At 39.9% G+C, this 21,023-nt stretch overlaps 1 protein-coding gene across 1 annotated transcript in view; it reads right to left on the reverse strand.

The window, feature by feature from the left end:
• The window catches only part of LOC120384540 (killer cell lectin-like receptor subfamily F member 1), a 28,137-nt gene extending 11,452 nt beyond the window's left edge, over positions 1-16,685 (reverse strand). The window contains exons 1-3 of the mRNA XM_039503396.1: positions 16,575-16,685; positions 8,604-8,675; positions 2,597-2,686 (exon numbers count right to left, since the gene is read on the reverse strand). Coding sequence (XP_039359330.1) covers positions 2,597-2,686; positions 8,604-8,675; positions 16,575-16,656 — 244 coding nt within the window. The 5' untranslated portion in view covers positions 16,657-16,685. The remainder of the gene's footprint in view (positions 1-2,596; positions 2,687-8,603; positions 8,676-16,574) is intronic.
• Between the last annotated feature and the right edge of the window lie 4,338 nt (positions 16,686-21,023).

Here is a 21,023-nt window from a genome sequence, read left to right on the forward strand (position 1 = left end):
TTAGCTTTTTTAACGGCCATATCACATTGGTGGCTCATAGTCATCCTGTGATCAACCAATACTCCGAGGTCCTTCTCCTCCTCTGTTACTTCCAACTGATGTGTCCCCAATTTATAACTAAAATTCTTGTTATTAATCCCTAAATGCATGACCTTGCACTTTTCACTATTAAATTTCATCCTATTACTATTACTCCAGTTTACAAGGTCACCCAGATCATCCTGTATGATATCCCGGTCCTTCTCTGTGTTAGCAATACCTCCCAGCTTTGTGTCATCCGCAAACTTTATTAGCACATTCCCCACTTTTTGTGCTAAGGTCTGCAATAAAAAGATTAAATAACATTGGTCCCAAAACTGATCCCTGAGGAACTCCACTAGTAACCTCCTTCCAGCCTGACAGTTCACCTTTCAGTATGACCCATTTTAGTCTCCCCTTTCAATTTTCATATTGATCCCCATCTTTTCCAATTTAATAATTCCCCATGTGGAACCGTATCAGATACCTTACTGAAATCGAGGTAAATTAGATCCACTGCGTTTCCTCTGTTTAAAAAATCTGTTACCATTTCAAAGAAGGAGATCAGGTTGGCTTGGCATGATCTACCTTTTTAAAACCATGTTGTATTTTGTCCCAATTACCATTGACCTCAATGTCCTTAACTACTTTCTCCTTCAAAATTTTTTCTAAGACCTTACATACTACAGATGTCAAACCAACAGACCTATAGTTACTCGGATCACTCTTTTTCTCTTTCTTAAAAATAGGAACTATGTTAGCAATTCTCCAGTCATGTGGTACAACCCCTGAGTTTACTGATTCATTAAAAATTCTTGATAATGGGCTTGCAATTTCATGTGCCAGTTCTTTTAATATCCTTGGATGAAGATTATCTGGGCCCTCTGATTTTGTCCCATTAAGCTATTCAAGTTTGGCTTCTACCTTGGATGCGGTAATATCTACCTCCATGTCCTCATTCCCATTTGTCATCCTACCATTATTCCTAAGATCCTCATTAGCCTCATTAAAGACTAAGACAAAGTATGTGTTTAGATATTGGGCCATGCCTAGATTATCCTTAACCTCCATTCCATCCTCAGTGTTTAGCGTTCCCACTTCTTCTTTCTTTGTTTTCTTCTTATTTATATGGCTATAGAACCTTTTACTATTGGTTTTAATTCCCTTTGCAAGGTCCAACTCTACATGGCTTTTGGCCTTTCTCACTTTATCCTTACATGTTCTGACCTCAATAAGGTAGCTTTCCTTGCTAATCCTTCCCATCTTCCACTCCTTGTAGGCTTTCTGCTTTTTCTTAATCACCTCTCTGAGATGCTTGGTCTATAACTCCTGCCTATGATTTTTTCCCCCTTTTTTGGGATGCAGGCTTCTGATAGTTTCTGCAACTTTGACTTGAAGTAATTCCAGGCCTCCTCCACCTTTAGATCCCCAAATTCTTCAGTCCAATCCCCTTCCCTAACTAATTTCCTTAATTTTTTAAAGTTAGCCCTTTTGAAATAAAAAACCCTAGTCCCAGATCTATTTTTGTTTATCCTTCCATCTAGTTTGAACTGAATTAGCTCATGATCACTTGAACCACGGTTGTCCCCTACAACCATTTCTTCTATGAGGTCCTCACTACTCATCAAAACCAAATCTAAAATCGAATCCCCTCTTGTTGGTTCTTCAACTACTTGGTGAAGAAATCCATCAGCTATCACATCCAGAAAAATCTGAGCCCTATTATTATTACTAGCACTTGTCCTCCAGTCTATATCTGGGAAGTTAAAGTCTCTCATGATCACACAATTCCCATTAGTGTTTACTTCATAAAAAACATTAAAGAGGTCTCTATCCATATCCAAATCAGATCCCGGCAGTCTGTAGCACACCCCAAGCACTATCTCAGGGGAGGCTCTAGTAGCTTTCTTTCCCAGTGTGATTTTTGCCCAGACAGACTCTGTCTTATCCATTCCATCACTTCTTATTTCTTTACAGTTAATCTCATCATTGATATACAATGCTACTCCACAACCTTTGCCTTTATTTCTGTCTTTCCTAAACAGCACATAGCCTTCAATTGCTGTACTCCAGTCATGACTACTATTCCACCATGTTTCTGTTATCCTATAATATCCGGTTTCACTTCCTGCACCAGTAATGATGGTCCCTTCTGGGCTTAAAGTCTATGAATCTACACCAGTTAATAATCTGCCCAAGGAAATTAAACAAAGAAAACTACCTTATGGTCCAGTATCACAAAGTCAAGGCTGGCAATTTAATCATATGAATATAGAAATTAAAAAGTTAATTTTCTCATAGGTCACTGAAATCCCCCACAGAGCACATATACAGTATCTCTGATTACTAGATAGTTTGTTAACTATTCACCGTCATAAATATCCTGTGTGTGAAATACTAGTAAATGTCCCTGTGGAAACATTAATATTTGAATTTTCTGATTTGTGTTTAACTTGTTGCCCATAATATTGCATTAATCTCAATTATTTTTTACATGTAATATCCTCTTGGTGAGGTTTAAACATGCACATAACTGAATGAATGAAGCAAAAGTTGTCATCTGGAAAGTGGCACTCACAAAAAGTGATTAGAACAGCCAGGAAAGCCAGTGCGATAAGCCCCAGGACTAGAGCAACATAGAACCAGCTTGAACACTGGGATCCAGGACCTGCAAAAAAGAAAACAAAAGAGTTGTTTTGGAGGAAATTGCAATTTAAGCCCTCATATTGCTAGCATGTGCAAGCATTGCCACATTGGCTTCAGATATTGGTCAGTTTCTAACCTGGTGCTGAGATAGAAGTATTTTTAGACTGTCAATTTCTAAGTGAAAGGAAACATCTTTATTTATTAGCATTTTACACCCACTTTGCACAGAGGGCATGATGGGGAGAATCAGACTCTGGGAGAAGGACCTTGGACTGAATGTTTCCCAGGATGACTGGGACCCCGAGGAACTCAGTTGCTTCCTATGACAGGATCATAGCATTGGCAGCAGAAGGGAATGCTGTAACTGTCACAGATCATAAAATACTATATGAAAATTCATTCAGCCCATATGATGAGGACCATCCACACATAGCTTTCTTCCATGTAGTGGGAAGGGGAAGGGATCAGTTATTTCTGTGGCACTGGGGTTCCACTGTGAATTTTGGCAAGTTGGATGCAGGGCTGGGGGATACATTATTCACATACCAGTGCCAAACAGATTACCTGAAAAAGGTAACACACCCCCAGGTTGAACCACCCTTCCTATTGCACGCTCTGGAAAGAATCGCTGCTCTTTTAGGCAAGTCCTAGTAATGAAGTGTCAATGGAACCACACATCCAGAGAACTAGGGAATGGTGTACAGGAGGGACAAGGACCACAACACCCTGAACCTCTGCTTCAGAGAGAGATCCTGAGATATGCATCGAGTAGTGGGCTCTGAGGAATGAATTCTCTTCTTTTTCCCTTAGAGGGGGTAAACTTGCCATCCCACCAATAGGACACCTCAGAAAAATCTCCATGACGAGTTGCTGTGGAGTTTTCCTCCCCTAATATCTAGCTCTCGTTTCTTCAGAAGGATGTGCTGTGGGGTCACTTTCATTTGGACTGAAAACTGGTTCATATGACTATATAGAAAGGATAATGGTCCCACCCCAAAGTCTTTGTTAAAGTGAAGTTGAGGTTGAAGGTTCATATCAGAGCATTGAGAGTCCTACACTTAGGACAGAAGAATCCCATGCACTGCTACAGATTAGGGACCAAGTGGCTAGGCAGCAGTTCTGCAGAAAAGTATCATAGAATCATAGAATTCAAGATCAGAAGGGACCATTATGATCATCTAGTCTGACCTCCTGCAAGATGCAGGCCACATAAGCCGATCCACCCACTCCTTAAGCAAGCGACCCCTGCCCCATGCTTCGGAGGAAGGCGAAAAACCTCCAGGGCCACTGCCAATCTACCCTGGAGGAAAATTCCTTCCCGACCCCAAATATGGCGATCAGCTGAACCCCGAGCATGCGGGCAAGACTCTCCAGCCAGACCCTCTGGAAAAAGGCTAACAATATCCTATCATTGACCCATTGTACTAATTACCAGTGTGGCACTTTATTGACCTATTGACTAAGCCAGTTATCCTATCATACCATCCCCTCCATAAACTTATCTAGCTTAATCTTAAAGTCATGGAGGTCCTTCGCCCCCACTGTTTCCTTTGATAGGCTGTTCCAGAATTGCACTCCTCTGATGGTTAGAAACCTTCGTCTAATTTCAAGCCTAAATTTCCTGACTGACAATTTATATCCGTTTGTCCTCGTGTCCACATTAGCACTGAGCTGAAATAATTCCTCTCCTTCCCTGGTATTTATCCCTCTGATATATTTAAAGAGTGCAATCATATCTCCTCTTATCCTTCTTTTGGTTAAGGAAAACAAACCGAGGTCCTCAAGTCTCCTTTCATACGACAGGCTTTCCATTCCTTGGATCATTCTAGTGGCCCTTCTTTGTACCCGTTCCAGTTTGAATTCATCCTTCTTAAACATGGGAGACCAAAACTGCACACAATACTCCAAATGAGGTCTTACCAACGCCTTATATAACGGGACTAGCACCTCCTTATCCCTACTAGAAATACCTCGCCTAATGCATCCCAAGACCGCATTAGCTTTTTTAACGGCCACATCACATTGCCTACTCATAGTCATCCTACGATCAACCAGGACTCCTAGGTCCTTCTCCTCCTCCGTTACTTCCAACTGGTGCGTCCCCAGCTTATAACTAAAGTTCTTGTTAGTCATCCCTAAATGCATAACCTTACACTTCTCACTATTGAATTTCATCCTGTTACTAATACTCCAGTTTACAAGGTCATCCAAATCTCCCTGGAGGATATCCTGATCCTTTTCCGAATTTGCAATACCTCCCAACTTGGTGTCATCCACAAACTTTATCAGCCCACTCCTACTCTTGGTTCCCAGGTCAGCGATAAATAGATTGAATAAAATTGGACCCCAAACCGAACCTTGAGGAACTCCACTGGTAACCCCCCTCCAACCCGACAGTTCCCCCTTCAATATGACCCTCTGCAGTTTCCCCTTTAACCAGCTCCTTATCCACCTCTGGATTTTCATTTCGATCCCCATCTTTTCCAATTTAACCAGTAATTCCTCATGCGGTACCGTATCAAACGCCTTACTGAAATCAAGATATATTAGATCCACCGCATTTCCCTTGTCTAAAAAATCTGTTACTTTCTCAAAGAAGGAGATCAGGTTGGTTTGGCACGATCTACCCTTCGTAAATCCATGCTGTAATTTGTCCCAGTTGCCATCGGCCTCATGCTCCGTAACCACTCTCTCCTTTAAAATTTTTTCCATGACTTTGCATACTACAGATGTTAAACTAACAGGCCTGTAGTTACCCGGGTCACTTTTTTTCCCCCTTCTTGAATATAGGAACTATATTAGCTAATCTCCAGTCAAACGGTACAACAAAATCATCGCTAACGGGCTTGCAATTTCACTCGCCAATTCCCTTAATATTCTAGGATGAAGATTGTCCGGGCCCCCCGATTTACTTCCGTTTAGCTGTTCAAGTTTGGCTTCTACCTCAGATACCGTAATGTCTACCCCCATATCTTCATTCCCATCAGTCCCTCTATCACTATTCCTTAGCCCTTCATTAGCCTCATTAAAGACCGAGGCAAAATATTCGTTCAGATATTGTGCCATTCCAAGATTATCCCTAATCTCCACTCCGTTTAAAGTTTTAAGTGGTCCCACTTCTTCCTTCTTGGTTTTCTTCCTATTTATATGGCTAAAAAAACTTTTGCTATTGGTTTTAATCCCCTTCGCTGGGTCCATCTCCACCCGGCTCTTTGCCTTTCTCACTGCTTCCCTACACCCTCTGACCTCAATAAGGTAGGTTTCTTTGCTGATCCCTCCCATTTTCCACTCCTTGTACGCTTTCTGTTTTTTCTTAATGACCCCTCTAAGACGCTTGCTCATCCAGCTCGGTCTAAAACTGCTACCTACGAGCCGTTTTCCCTTTCTTGGGATACATGCCTCTGACAACTCCTGCAACTTCAACCTGAAGTAACCCCAGGCATCATCTGCCTTTAGATCCCTAAATATGTTAGTCCAATCCACTTCCAACTAGTCGCCTTAATTTAGTAAAGTTAGCCCTTTTGAAATTGTATACCTTAGTCTCAGATGCAATTTTGATTATCCTCCCATTTATTTTGAAACGAATTAGCTCATGATCACTCGAGCCAAGGTTGTCCCCTACAACTATTTCCTCAACAAGGTCCTCGTTACTCAGTACATAGGGGTTACAGTGGACGAGAAGCTGGATATGAGTCAACAGTGTGCCCTTGTTGCCAAGAAGGCTAACAGCATTTTGGGCTGTATAAGTAGCAGCATTGTCAGCAGATTGAGGGATGTGATCATTCCCCTCTATTCGACATTGATGAGGCCTCAGCTGGAGAACTGTGTCCAGTTTTGGGCCCCGCACTACAAGAAAGATGTGGAAAAATTGGAAAGAGTCCAGCAGAGGGCAACAAAACTGATTAGTGTGGAGCACATGATTTATGAGACGAGGCTGAGGGAACTGGGATTATTTAGTCTGGAGAAGAGAAGAATGAGGGGGGATTTGATAGCTGCTTTCAAGTACCTGAAAGGGGGTTCCAAAGTGGATGGATCTAGACTGTTCTCAGTGTTAGCAGATGACAGAACAAGGAGTCATGGTCTCATGTTGCAGTGGTGGAGGTTTAGGTTGGATATTAGGAAAAACTTTTTCACTAGGAGGGTGGTGAAGCACTGGAATGGGTTACCTACGGAGGTGGTGGAATCTCCTTCTTTAGGGGTTTTTAAGGTCAGACTTGACAAAGCCCTAACTGGGATGATTTAGTTGGGGATTGGTCCTGCTTTGAGCAGGGGGGTTGGACTAGATGATCTCCTAAGGTTTCTTCCAACCCTGATATTTTATGATTCCATGATTCTAAAGGAGCACTCACCTCTGAGCAGCTTGGTGTGGAACCATGGGCTTTTCTCACCCCTGGGGCTCCCTATAGGCTGCAGGAAAACCTTGATGGGTTTTCAGTGGTTTGGCCCTCTGGCCAAGTCACAAAATTGAAATGAACCCTTGTGGGGTATTAAAGAGTCCAGTAAACAAACAGGCAATTTGCCCTCACTAGGATCTTCAACCTGGCTCCGGGCCCTTTACATCGTTCAGGCTTGCAACTAAGCCCTGCCCCCTTCTTGGGGCTTACACTACTTTACCTGTGGTTGGTGGAGGAACCCAGGCCACCCACTGCTCTGGTTTCCAGCCCAGGGATCCTACAACCAGCAGCCACATACCGCTCCCCTCAGTCCTTCACTGCTGTTTCCTTGGGCCTCTTCCCACCTGGCCCTTTTATCTCCAGCCCTATCTCAGGTCCAATGTCCCCAGGTCCTTCTCCCTCTGTGATCCTAGCTATGCAAATTCAGCCCAGCATGAATGCTGTCTGATTGCTGGGCTACTCCAGTCAGGTACAAACCCACTCCTTCCCTCCTCCACTTCCAACCAAGAGCTAAACTGCTAAACCTAGGCAGCCCTTTTTATTTGGGCCAGCATGCCCCCTGATTGGCTATTGCTAGCCTCTTTTGCCCTTGGAGGACCAGGTCTCTGTTGTTTCCAAAATGGCTGCTCCAGAGAGTCCTCTCTAGGCAACCTTGTAGGAGTCACCTTCACTGCTGTTCTTCTCCCAGCTCACTACTTCTTGGGGCAGGGGTAGGAGGACCCAGCAGGGAGCCACAATGACTGAATACACCCTGTTACAATACGTCCACCTTACAAGAGTGTTCTAGTTATAACAAAAACCCAAAGATTAAAAACCCAGGAAATTCAGGGTTGAGGTTGCATTTCCACAACAAGCCACAGAGTCACACTCAGATAACCACCAAGTTTCTAACCCTGCCTTCATACAGTGTCACAATGTAGTATTCTTATAATGTTCACTCTGTAGTTCAGTTTAATGTATTCCGTGGGCCATCTGACCTGCATTCAGTGCTGTTCAGGACAAGGAGGTGGGGTAAAGATGGCTTACAATACATATAGTAGGTGAAACTCTGCGTATAAGATGGTCTCACCAGGGTAACTGTGGCCAATCAGGCACTGGGAGTGTTGCTGCTATGGAGCAAATGAATTATGACTTTGAAAAAGTTGCATAATAAACAAGATGCTTAGATGCCTAAAGTCTGAACAGCAGTAAACCAAACCCCAGTCCAATACATTATATTGATTAATTTGTGAATGTTCTAATTAAAAATCTGTTTTATTTTAAGGCACTTCCCTTCTCCCATTTCTCAGAAACAGAGCACAAAAGAATTTCAGAAAATCAGAAAATGCCAATTTAAAATACTTTAAAACTGTGTTCACTACAGAGCTGTTCCAGGGCTCATTAAGCCAATGAATAGACATGTCTCCATGTAAAATGTTGAAATAATTTCTATACATGATTTATAATTTAGAGATTCTCAGTAATATTGTTTTTACAGTTTTCTAACAGAATAAAGAATAAATTTCTAATAACTAAAAATGCCACCCCAACAAATACCCACAATACCAGAAGGGGAAGTCTCAGATCTGCTGGTCCTTTCAGATTTACGATGCACACGCAGTTCAGCATATGTGATCCCTGTAAGGAGCAAGGAAATGCTGACAATGTTGGATATGTGAACCATTAAACAAAGACATCATTATAAGAATCAGTCTATCCGCAAAGTGCACATGTTCCCTATGGTGCTGGCTCAGCTTCATTACTGCTAGAAACAATGGGCTAGATGATACCTGAGACTACACATCTATGCAGAGGAGTAATGGGGGAGTAAGAATCTGCCTTACACCCCTGTATGAACTACCTGAATCTTGGAACAGGTGGATAAGCAGTATGTGTGTGTGGAGGGGGGGAGAATGGGTGGATCCTTGGCTCTGCCCACAACAAACTAGCTGACACAGTTGAGTCAACTCAGGGGGAGTCACAAATTGTGCTGGTATACGCCAGCATAAAATTACCACCACCTTGGAGTAAGGGGGAAGCAGAGAGGGAATTGTGCCTCAGAGAAATGTCTGGTTTCAGAGTAGCAGCCGTGTTAGTCTGTATCTGCAAAAAGAACAGGAGTACTTGTGGCACCTTAGAGACTAACAAATTTATTTGAGCATAAGCTTTTGTGGGCTACAGCACACTTCATCAGATGCATGCAGTGGAAAACACAGAAGGAAGATATATATGTATATATACACAGAGAACATGAAACAATGGGTGTTATCATACACACTCTGATGAGAGTCATCAGTTAAGGTGAGCTATTACCAGCAGGAGAGAAAAACCTTTTTGTAGTGGTAATCAAAATGGTCCATTTGCAGCAGTTGACAGGAAGTTGTGAGGAAAAGTGTATGTGTGTGTGTGGGGAGGGGAAATAAACATGGGGAAATAGTTTTACTTCGTGTAATGACCCATCCATGCCCAGTCTTTATTTAAGCCTAATTTAATGGTGTCCATTTTGCAAATTAATTCCAATTCAGCAGTCGCTTGTTGGAGTCTGTTTTTGAAGTTTTTTTGTTGTAATATTGTGACTTTTAGGTCTGTAATCGAGTGACCAGGGAGACTGAATTGTTCTCCGACTGGTTTTTTAATGTTATAATTCTTGACGTCTGACTTGTGTCCATTTATTCTTTTACATAGAGACTGTCCGGTTTGGCCAATGTACATGGCAGAGGGACATTGCTGGCACATGATGGCATATATCACATTGGTAGATGTGCAGGTGAACAAGTCTCTGATAGTATGGCTGATGTGATTAGGTCCTATGATGGTGTTCCTTGAATAGATATGCGGACAGAGTTGGCAATGGGGTTTGTTGCAGGGATTGGTTCCTGGGTTAGTGTTTTTGTTGTGTGGTCTGTGGTTGCTGGTGAGAATGTGCTTCAGGTTGGGGGGCTATCTGTAAGCAAGGACTGGCCTGTCTCCCAAGATCTGTGAGAGTGATGGATCGTCCTTCAGGATAGGTTGTAGATGCTTGATGATGTGCTGGAGAGGTTTTAGTTGGGGGCTGAAGGTGACAGCTAGTGGCATTCTGTTACTTTCTTTGTTGGGTCTGTCCTGTAGTAGGTGACTTCTGGGTGCTCTTCTGGCTCTGTCAATCTGTTTCTTCACTTCAGCAGGTGGTACTGTAGTTGTAAGAATGCTTGATAGAGATCTTGTAGGTGTTTGTCTCTGTCTGAGGGGTTGGAGAAAATGCGATTGTATTGTAGAGCTTGGCTGTAGACAATGGATCGTGTGGTGTGGTCTGGATGAAAGCTGGAGGCATGTAGGTAAGTATAGCGGTCAGTAGGTTTTCAGTATAGGGTGGTGTTTATGTGACCATCATTTATTAGCACTGTAGTGTCCAGGAAGTGGATCTCTTGTGTGGACTGGTCCAGGCTGAGGTTGATGGTGGAGTGAAAATTGTTGAAATCATGGTGGAATTCCTCAAGGGCTTCTTTTCCATGTGAGACATCATAGCTCCCCGGGCTACTCCTGGTAGTTTGTGCACCAACCTTTGTGCAGGGCTATGTCACTAGTGAGTATTAGACACTGAATATTACACTAATCCAATGTCAGGGACTGGATAGATTAGGTAGAGGCGGTCAAACATTGATTGTCAAAACATTTTTCAGTGAGAAATGGGTTTCTGAAATTTCAGTTTTTGTCAAAAGATTTCAAGTTTCCATTAAAAAATGAACCTCACAAAACTAAATATTTTTCTTTTTTTGCCAACAAACACCTTCCCTCTCCCCCCCGCCAAAATTGCAAAACATTTTGACAAAAAGTTTTGTTTTCTTTGAAATCTTTTGTGGAAACAAAATACATTTTTTCAACTAGGTCTAATATTATGTCCTGTCCAGGAAAATTCAATACCAAAAAAACCCACGTGATTAGCCCATGATATCATAAATAATGAGTTTAAATTTGATACTTCTTTAATCCACTTTTCAGACAGTATATCTAAAGCATTTGCTTCCAATCCATGTAGACCGAGAGATATCAAATCTTATCATGGGTGATCTCGGTACCTTTTTGCTTTGCTCCTTGTCCCAGCTCCCCGCCCTCTCCCTATACTCCAATTCAGACCTGGATTTGGTGGCAACTATCTCAAAAAGAACCAATAAATATGTACACTTACAGCTTGAAACTGTAACTATAAAATATTATGAAGCATCAAACCCTAACTGTAGAGTCGCCTGAGATATTAGCTGCTGAAACTTAAGCAGGAGATTAAAATGGTAGCCAAAATAACTCAACTTTAAAGCATGCATGTACCTCAGTTATTAATTGTTATTTCAACATTTTGCTGGGTCACCAGATGTTACCTTGGTAAAACATCTTACTAGTTTTACAGAAGATAATATTTGCATCTTTGCCTCACTCAGGAAAGGGTGAGATATAAGATGAGGCTTGTGTTGCTGCTGTCATGGGTAGTTCATGTTTTTTATAAGAATACTGTGAATTTAAAGTGTGATTCCACTTCTGAATAAAAAATGCTGGTTGATGACAAAATGAATTTTTCTTGTTTTTTTGCAGAGCGAACACAATTCAGAGGGAGGTCCGGCTGTTTATTCCTTGCTGTGTAACATCAAGAGAATAGTTAACTAATTCCAATTAATTACACATGTGAAAACTGTTGACTATTATGTGAATGCACAAGTGTTGCTGAGGGCAGAATTTGATCAGCAGAACTGGTAATGATGCATGAAAAGTAAAGGTAATGATGCATGACCTTCAGATAAGCAGTCTAGCAGTTAGAAAAAACATCCAAGCACATTTGATCTGAAGAGTGTTTAATCTGAACTATTCAGACTTTTTACAAAGGTAAATATCACAAGAAAAATATTGGGAAAATGGTTAATAAATGAGGCACATCTACGCTATTAGGTCCCCTGTTCTGTGACTCAGTGGGTGTACAGACATTTTGCTGTTTGTTTTATTCTTAATTGATTAGTCCAATAGAATGTAGAAAATATGCACATTTATATTTATTATATATAACTGTAATAAAATAATTTTTCTAAAAAAAAAGTGCAGTTAAGAATGTTTTTCAAATGCTATTGGTCCCAGAAGAATTATACAGATATAATTATTGTACAGAAGAGGTAACTCTGATCGTGTTTGCAGGAAGACATTGTTCAAATATATATTTTACTTAAAATCTGAATATTGTTTTATGGTAAAGAAATAATGGAGGCTTGTAAATTTTAAAATTCAGTTGCTGTATAAATAGGAAAACTCATTTAACTATATTAACTTAGAAAAGCTGTAAATATTAAAAAAAAATCCCTCCATCCCCAAATAAATACGCATTACTTTTTTAAAATATTAAACACAACTTATCTGGCTGTATGAAAAAAGTGACTCTGTATCATGGAAACAGAATTTTTCCCAAATAAGTTCATTGCCTGTATTTAAAGAAATCTACATAAAAGAACACTGAAGTTAGAATGCGAAGCCCGCAGGTGGCAAAGTCCAGGTTACCCCTGCAACCTGAATTCTACCAGCTGCAAACATACCCTTATGTGGCATATAAAAGAGCCCTATCTCACCTGATACAGATCTTCACAGATAATATGCCACATATTAAAAGTGAAATTCCACTCAACTTTGTTATACATGCATATGCAAATCCAATGGAGTACTGCGATATTTTTTTCTATTAAATAGAAATTTCCAGTCAGTGTATATACAGAAACATGTGGAGTGTCAATGCAACTTTGGCAGATCCTTAGTTTTGTAGATTCATAGATTTTTAGACCAGAAGGTAGCATTATGATCATCTAGGCTCATCTCCTATATAACACTGGCCATATAATTTCACATATTAATTTCTGTATCAAAGCCCATATCTTGTAGTTGAGCCAGCATATTTTTAGAAAGACATCCAATCTTGATCTAGAGACTTTAAGTGATGGAAAATCCACCACAGCTCTTGGTAAATTGTTTCAATGGTTAACACCCTCACTGTTTAAAATCTGCACCTTATTTCTGGTCTCAATTTAACCAGCTTAAACTTTAAGCCACTGGATCTTGTTATGCCTTTGTCAGCTACAATAAGGGCCATCTATTGTCAGAAATCTTCTCCCCATGTACTTGTATACCATGATCAAGTCATGCTTAGCCTTTTCTTCCATAAACTAAGTAGACTGAACTTTCTAAGTGTTTCACTGTAAGGCAAGTTTTCCAGACCTCAGATTATTCTTGTAGTTCTTTTCTTAACACTTTCCAATTTTTCAGCATTCTTCTTAAAATGTGGACATCAGAATTGGACACTGTATTCCAGTAATGGTCTTGCCAATGCTGTAAAAAGAGATAATATTGCTTCCCAACTGCTACTCAACATTCCCCTGCTTACACATCCAAGAATAGTATTGGTCCTCTTAGCCACAGCATCTCTCTGGGTGCTCATGTTCAGCTGGTTATCTACCATTACCCGTATAAGTCTTTCTCAGAGTCACTGCTTTCCATAAGTTTGTTAGTCTCTAAGGTGCCACAAGCACTTCTCGTTCTTTTTGCTGATACAGACTAACACTGTATCACTCTGAAACCTGTCATTCTGAAGGGTGAACTATGTTATTTGTTCTTAAATGTATGACTTTGTATTTGACTGTATTAAACACATGAGCCCAGATAAAGGTATTTAGGTGCCTAATTCCCACAGATTTCAATGGGAATTAGAAACACCTAAATATATTTTAGGCTATTGGTCACATTGCTCGAATGCATCAAGCTTATCAAGTGATCCAGATCAGTTTTTAATTATGAGGACAGTTATTATTCACCACTCCACAAATGTGTGTCACTTGCAACCTTTACCAGGAATGATTTTATGTTTTCTCCCAGATCATTGACAAATATATTGAATAGCACTGTGCCAAGAACAGATCTTTGGGGCACCTCACTAGAACCCTCCCCCACTTTGGATTATCATATAGCAAAAAACACTGTGCATGCAGAATACATTTTTAAAGCCCTCATAACTTGGCCAAACCAAAACCAATTTTCATCAAACAACTATGTCCCTTCCAAATTTCAGGTTTCCTCCATCTTCTAATGAGTCACAAGAGGTGTTTAAAAAATTTGTTTGCAGAAAATCTCCATTTTCTTCCACCTTTTAGCACTTAAAAATGGCTCACATCTTTTTTTTTTTTTTGAAACTTTCAGAAAAATTTCCTTCTTGACTGAGAGCTTGTGTACCAAATGTTAGCCAAAATATTAAAACTTTAGGGTAGGGATAATTGAATTTAGTAGCACACATTCCGATTCAAATATTAGCATATAGTCAATGGATATAGAATTGGCTAACAGAAAGATCTCTAAAAGTATTTGTAAATGGGGAATGACCATCGAATGGAAGTGTTCTGCAAGACTGGTACTAGGCCTGACACTATTCAATATTTTTATCAATGACTTAGAAGTAAAATTGAGGGAATGGTAAATAATGAAGCAGTCATACAGAGTGATCTGGATTGCTTAGTAAAATAGACCCATGCAAATAAAATGTGTTTTAGTACACTGAAATGCAAGTTCCTAGATTTATGAACAAAGAATATAGGTCAGACCCACTCAGCAATTCTGAAAAAGATTTAGGGGTCAGTAGACAAGCAACTCAACATGAGCTCCCAGTGCAATGCAGTGTGGGGAAGGACTAATACTATCCTTGCATGTATAAACTGGGGAGTATTGAGTAGGAATAAGGAGGTGACTTTACCTCTCAGTACAGGGTTGGGAAGATCACCATTGGAATACCGCATCTAGTTCTGGTGTCCACATTATAAAAAGGATATCGAAAAATTGTAGAGGATGCAGAGAAGAGTCACAAAAATGATACAAGGGCTGGATAAAATGCCTTACAATTAGAAACTTAAAGAGCTCTATCTGTTCTTCTTCTCACAAAGAAGACTGAGAGGTGACTTGATTACAATGTATAAGAACGTTTATAGGAAGAAAATATTAAAGGGCTCTTTAATTTAGCAAAGAAAGGCATAACAGTTACCAATGGCTGGAAGGTGAAGCCAGAAGAAGTTAAATTAGAAATAAGGCCCAATTTTTTGTAACGGTGAGGGTAAATAATCACTAGAACAAGCTACTAATGGAAGTGGTGGATTCTCCAGCTTTTTCTTCATATGAAAACTGGATGCCTTTTGGTAGACAAGGAGTTATTCAGCTCCATAGAGGAGTAACTGGTTGAAATTCTATGGCTTATGTTATATAAGAAGTCAGACTAATAATAATAACCTAGCCCTGTAGCATATATTATCGCTTTTCTAATTGTACATGCAATTAAGATAAATAAATGAAATGAAATTTAAATTATGAGAAATAGTTTTTGTAAATATATATCAAAATATTGTTTCTACCATTCAGTTACATTAAATCAGAGCTCAACAATCAAGAATCAAACTAGATAGTAAATATATTATTTATTCTAATAATACAGACTGTAAAATTATTACATCGTTGATTGCTAATATAATTAATTAATAGCTATTGTACCCTGAAAACATTATGAAATAGGTAATAATTGGAGATGTACCAATCTCCTAGAACTGGAAGGGACCTTGAAAGGTCATCAAGTCCAGACCCCTGCCTTCACTAGCAGGACCAGTTTTTGCCCCAGATACCTAAGCGGCCCCCTCAAGGATTAAACTCACAACCCTGGGTTTAGCAGGTTAATGCTCAAACCACTGAGCTATCCCTCCCTCCAATAATAGCCAACTTACTCTGAACATTATGTATTTCATATTTACTTTTAATCATTGTAACATGTTAGTGGCAGTCCATAATTTTCACAAAATGTACTGAAGAATGAATTCATCAATTGTTTTCAAGTGCTGGGAATATTATTCACAAAGAAATATTGTCAAAGTCAGCTCTTTCCCCCTAATATTCACTTAAACTTTTGTCTTTTATGATAAGCGTATGATAAGATTTGATGGTTTGGTTATGGGAAAGTCATTATTTAAAAAACAAATATAAAAGAACTGTGGTCAAATGGGGTCCATTTGTTGTCTTCCTTGCAGCAGCAGTGGCTGAACTTTCAACCGTCTTTTGTGATTTTGGGGGGATTATATGCAACCATTTTACCAGAATTAGCACATTGCAGACATGGTCAAATGCAATAATTGGCCTTTCAGGCTAGCTAATTGTTCAGATCATGGCTTACTTAAGCCATAGTAACCCTCTGATCAGACTACGACATTTAAAAAATAAACTATTGTTCTGCCAATTTATAATTTAGCAACAAGTATATTTTATTCTGTTATTAGAAACTCTGGGCCAGATCCTCAGCGGGGGTAAATGAGCACAACAACGCTGATTTCAATAAAGCTTTGCTGATTGATATCTTCCAAGGATCAGGCACACTGTGTGTGCAATTTTGTCCTCATATACATTGCCTTCACTGACAAAATGTCATCACAATTATTTAAAGCTTTTTGAAATGGCATTTTTTAAAGAAAAGACAACATGAAAATATGAATCTGATATCTATTAAGAATATTTTACCTGGATTTGAAGTCGGAGGAGCAATACATGCTCTTTCCCTGGGTAAAATCTTTACATCTGTGTATGTGACCTGGTTTGCCATTGGTGATAAAAGTCTGTCTGAGTGTTGGAAACAGCTGCTTAACAGAGTGGTTATATCCTGCATTAATCTCACCTGCCTACACACACACACACACACACACACACACACACACACACAGCATGATGGGTCTAGGGAAGATTTTAAAAAAAGTTATTTCTGTTAAATGTGGCTTCACGGCTTCCTCTCATTGGGCGCTTTTCAGCCATCATTCTGCCTCTTGCAATGTGAGATCATGCCTTTAGGATAAAACATAAATGACTAAAAGTAGAAAAAGTTTTGGGTGGAGCGGGGGGGTTAGTCTTGGGGAAACACTTTTTTTGTCACAATGTAATAAATTGTCTGAGGGCTTGTCTACACAAGAAAGGACTCATCTACACACAAAAGTAGTACCACTTTAATTATATTATATACATAAAATTGTACAACACCCCAAGGATAGATGCAGTTATATAGGTATAAAGGTGTTCTATATTGGTATAGATATTCCCATTCAGGAAAGTGAATAAACTATACCAGTATAAGGCACTTTTAAACTGGGGTGGGGGGGGGGGCGGCGGACTGCAAGCAGAAGGCCTGGGGAGGAATCCCAACTTGCTCTGGCCCAGGCCCCCACAAAAGCTTAATCTGCCTCTGCTTGTATCTGTTCCTACTCAATTTAAATGATCCCAAATAAACAATTAAACTGAACTAAGAGTGTCCATTTTGCGCTAGTTTAATTAAATTAGTTTAAAATCAAATCTTTCTTTAAACCAGTGCAGTACTACACATCAACAAGTCCTAAGATTCTGTAGAATTTCAACCTTTTGTGTTACAGAAAACCAGTATTGTATGATGAAATACTGGGGAATAATCTGGAACTATATTATCATAGAATCATAGACTTTAAGGTCAGAAGGGACCATTATGATCATCTAGTCTGACCTCCTGCACAATGCAGGCCACAGAATCTCACCCACCCACTTCTATAACAAACCTGTGTCTGAGCCATTGAAGTCCTCAAATCATGGATTAAAGACTTCAAGGTGAAGAGAATCTTCCAGCAAGTCATTTGTGCCCCATGCTGCAAAGGAAGGTGAAAAAACCCCAGGGCCTCTGCCAATCTGCCCTGGAAGAAAATTCCTTCCTGACCCCGAATATGGCAATCAGCTAAACCCTGAGCATATGGGCAAGACTCACCAGCCAGCACCCAGGAAAGAATTCTCTATAGTAACTCAGATCCCACCTCATCTAACATCCCATCACAAGCCATAGGGCATATTTACCACTAATAGTCATAGACCAATTAATTGCCAAAATTAGGTTATCCCATCATACCATCCCCTCCATAAATTTATCAAGCTTAGTCTTGAAGCCAGATGTCTTTTGCCCCCGCTGCTCCCCTTGGAAGGCTGTTCCAGAACTTCACTCCTCTAATGGTTAGAAACCTTTGTCTAATTTCAAGTCTAAACTTCCTGATGGCCAATTTATACCCATTTGTTCTTGTGTCCACATTGGTACTAAGCTTAAATAATTCCTCTCTCTCCCTAATATTAATTCCTCTGATATATTTATAAAGAGCAATCATATCCCCCCTCAACCTTCTTTTGGTTAGGCTAAACAAGCCAAGCTCTTTGAGTCTCCTTTCCTAAAACAGGTTTTCCGTTCCTCGAATCATCCTAGTAGCCGTCTCTGAACCTGTTCCAGTTTGAATTCATCCTTCTTAAACATGGGAGACCAGAACTGCACACAATATTCCAGATGAGGTCTCACCAGTGCCTTATATAACGATACTAACATCTCTTTATCTTTGCTGGAAATACCTCACCTGATGCATCCTAAAACTGCATTAGCTTTTTTAACGGCCATATCACACTGGTGGCTCATAGTCATCCCGTGATCAACCAATACTCCGATGTCCTTCTCCTCCTCTGTTACTTCCAACTGATGTGTCCCCAATTTATAACTAAAATTCTTGTTATTAATCCCTAAATGCATGACCTTGCACTTTTCACTATTAAATTTCATCCTATTACTATTACTCCAGTTTACAAGGTCATCCAGATCTCCCAGTATGATATCCTGGTCCTTCTATGTGTTAGCAATACCTCCCAGCTTTGTGTCATCTGCAAACTTTATTAGCACATTCCTGCTTTTTGTGCCAAGGTCAGTAATAAAAAGGTTAAATAAGATTGGTCCCAAAACTGATCTCTTAGGAACTCCACTAGTAACCTCCTTCTAGCCTGACAGTTCACCTTTCAGTAAGACCCATTGTAGTTTCCCCTTTAACCAGTTCCTTATCCACCTTTCAATTTTCATATTGATTCCCATCTTTTCCATTTTAACTAATAATTCCCCATGTGTAATCATATCAAATGCCTTACTGAAATCGAGGTAAATTAGATCCACTGCATTTCCTTTGTCTAAAAAATCTGTTATCTTCTCAAAGAAGGAGATCAGATTGGTTTGGCACGATCTACCTTTTGTAAAACCATGTTGTATTTTGTCCCAATTACCATTGACCTCAATGTTCTTAATTACTTTCTCCTTCAAAATTTTTTCAAAGACCTTACATATTACAGATGTAAAACTAACAGTCCTATAGTTACTTGGATCACTTTTTTCCCCTTTCTTAAAAATAGGAACTATGTTAGCAATTCTCCAGTCGTACGGTACAACCCCTGAGTTTACAGATTCATTAAAAATTCTTGTTAACGGGCTTGCAATTTCATGTGCCAGTTCCTTTAATATTCTTGGATGAAGATTATCTGGGCCCTCCGAATTTGTCCAATTAAGCTGTTCAAGTTTGGCTTCTACCTCATATGTGGTAATATCTACCTCCATATCCTCATTCCCATTTGTCATCCTTCCATTATCCCTAAGCTCCTCATTAGCCTTATTCAAGACTGAGGCAAAGTATTTATTTAGATATTGGGCCATGCTTAGATTATCTTTAACCTCCACTCCATCCTCAGTGTTTAGCGGTCCCACTTCTTCTTTCTTTGTTTTCTTCTTATTTATATGGCTATAGAACCTTTTACTATTGGTTTTAATTCCCTTTGCAAGGTCCAACTCTACATGGATTTTAGCCTTTCTCACTTGATCTCTACATGTTCTGACCTCAATAAGGTAGCTTTCCTTGCTAATCCCGCCCATCTTCCACTCCTTCCAAGCCCTTGTAGGCTTTCTGCTTTTTCTTAATCACCTCTCTGAGATGCTTGCTCATCCAGCTTGGTCTACAACTCCTGCCTATGATTTTTTTCCCCTTTCTTGAGATGCAGGCTTCTGGTAGTTTCTGCAACTTTGACTTGAAGTAATTCCAGGCCTCCTCCACCTTTAGATCCACAAGTTCTTCAGTCCAATCCACTTCCCTAACTAATTTCCTTAATTTTTTAAAGTTAGCCCTTTTGAAATAAAAAACCTTAGTCCCAGATCTATTTTTGTTTATCCTTCCATCTAGTTTGAACTGAATTAGCTCATGATCACTTGAACCAAGGTTGTCCCCTACAACCATTTCTTCTATGAGGTCCTCACTACTCATCAAAACCTAATCTAAAACGGCATCCCCTCTTGTTGGTTCTTCAACTACTTGGTGAAGAAATCCATCAGCTATCACATCCAGAAAAATCTGAGCCCTATTATTATTACTAGCACTTGTCCTCCAGCCTATATTTGGGAAGTTAAAGTCTCTCATGATCACACAATTCCCATTAGTGTTTACTTCATAAAAAACATTAAAGAGGTCTCTATCCATATCCAAATCAGATCCTGGCAGTCTGTAGCACACCCCAAGCACTATCTCAGGGGAGGCTCTAGTAGTTTCCACTGTAGTCTCCACTGCTTGCATCCGAAGAAGTGGGTATTCACCCACGAAAGCTCATGCTGCAAAACATCTGTTAGTCTATAAGGTGCCACAGGATTCTTTGCTGCTTCTAGTAGTTTTCTTTCCCAATGTGATTTTTGCCCAGACAGACTCTGTCTTATCCATTCCATCACTTCTTATTTCTTTACAGTTAATCTCATCATTGATATACAATGCTATTCCACCACCTTTGACTTTCTTTCTTTCTTTCCTAAACAGCATATAGCCTTCAATAGCTGTACTCCAGTCATGACTACTATTCCACCATGTTTCGGTTATCCCTATAATATCCAGTTTCACTTTCTGCACCAGTACTCTAGTTCCTCCATTTTGTTACCTAGGCTCCTTGCATTAGTGCACAGACATCTTAATTTTTGCCGTTTGGCTTCACTGACATTCTTTACCAGGTTAGGCACAGACATTCTACCACCAGTATCACCTATTAGACTGATATCTACACTACCCTTCCTCCTTATGTCCATTCTTCTGCCCACGGCTGTATCCTCTCTTACTTTGTTTTCTTCCCTCT

This window comes from Mauremys reevesii, linkage group 1 (assembly GCF_016161935.1).
Source record: "Mauremys reevesii isolate NIE-2019 linkage group 1, ASM1616193v1, whole genome shotgun sequence".
Taxonomy (NCBI): Eukaryota; Metazoa; Chordata; order Testudines; family Geoemydidae; genus Mauremys; species Mauremys reevesii.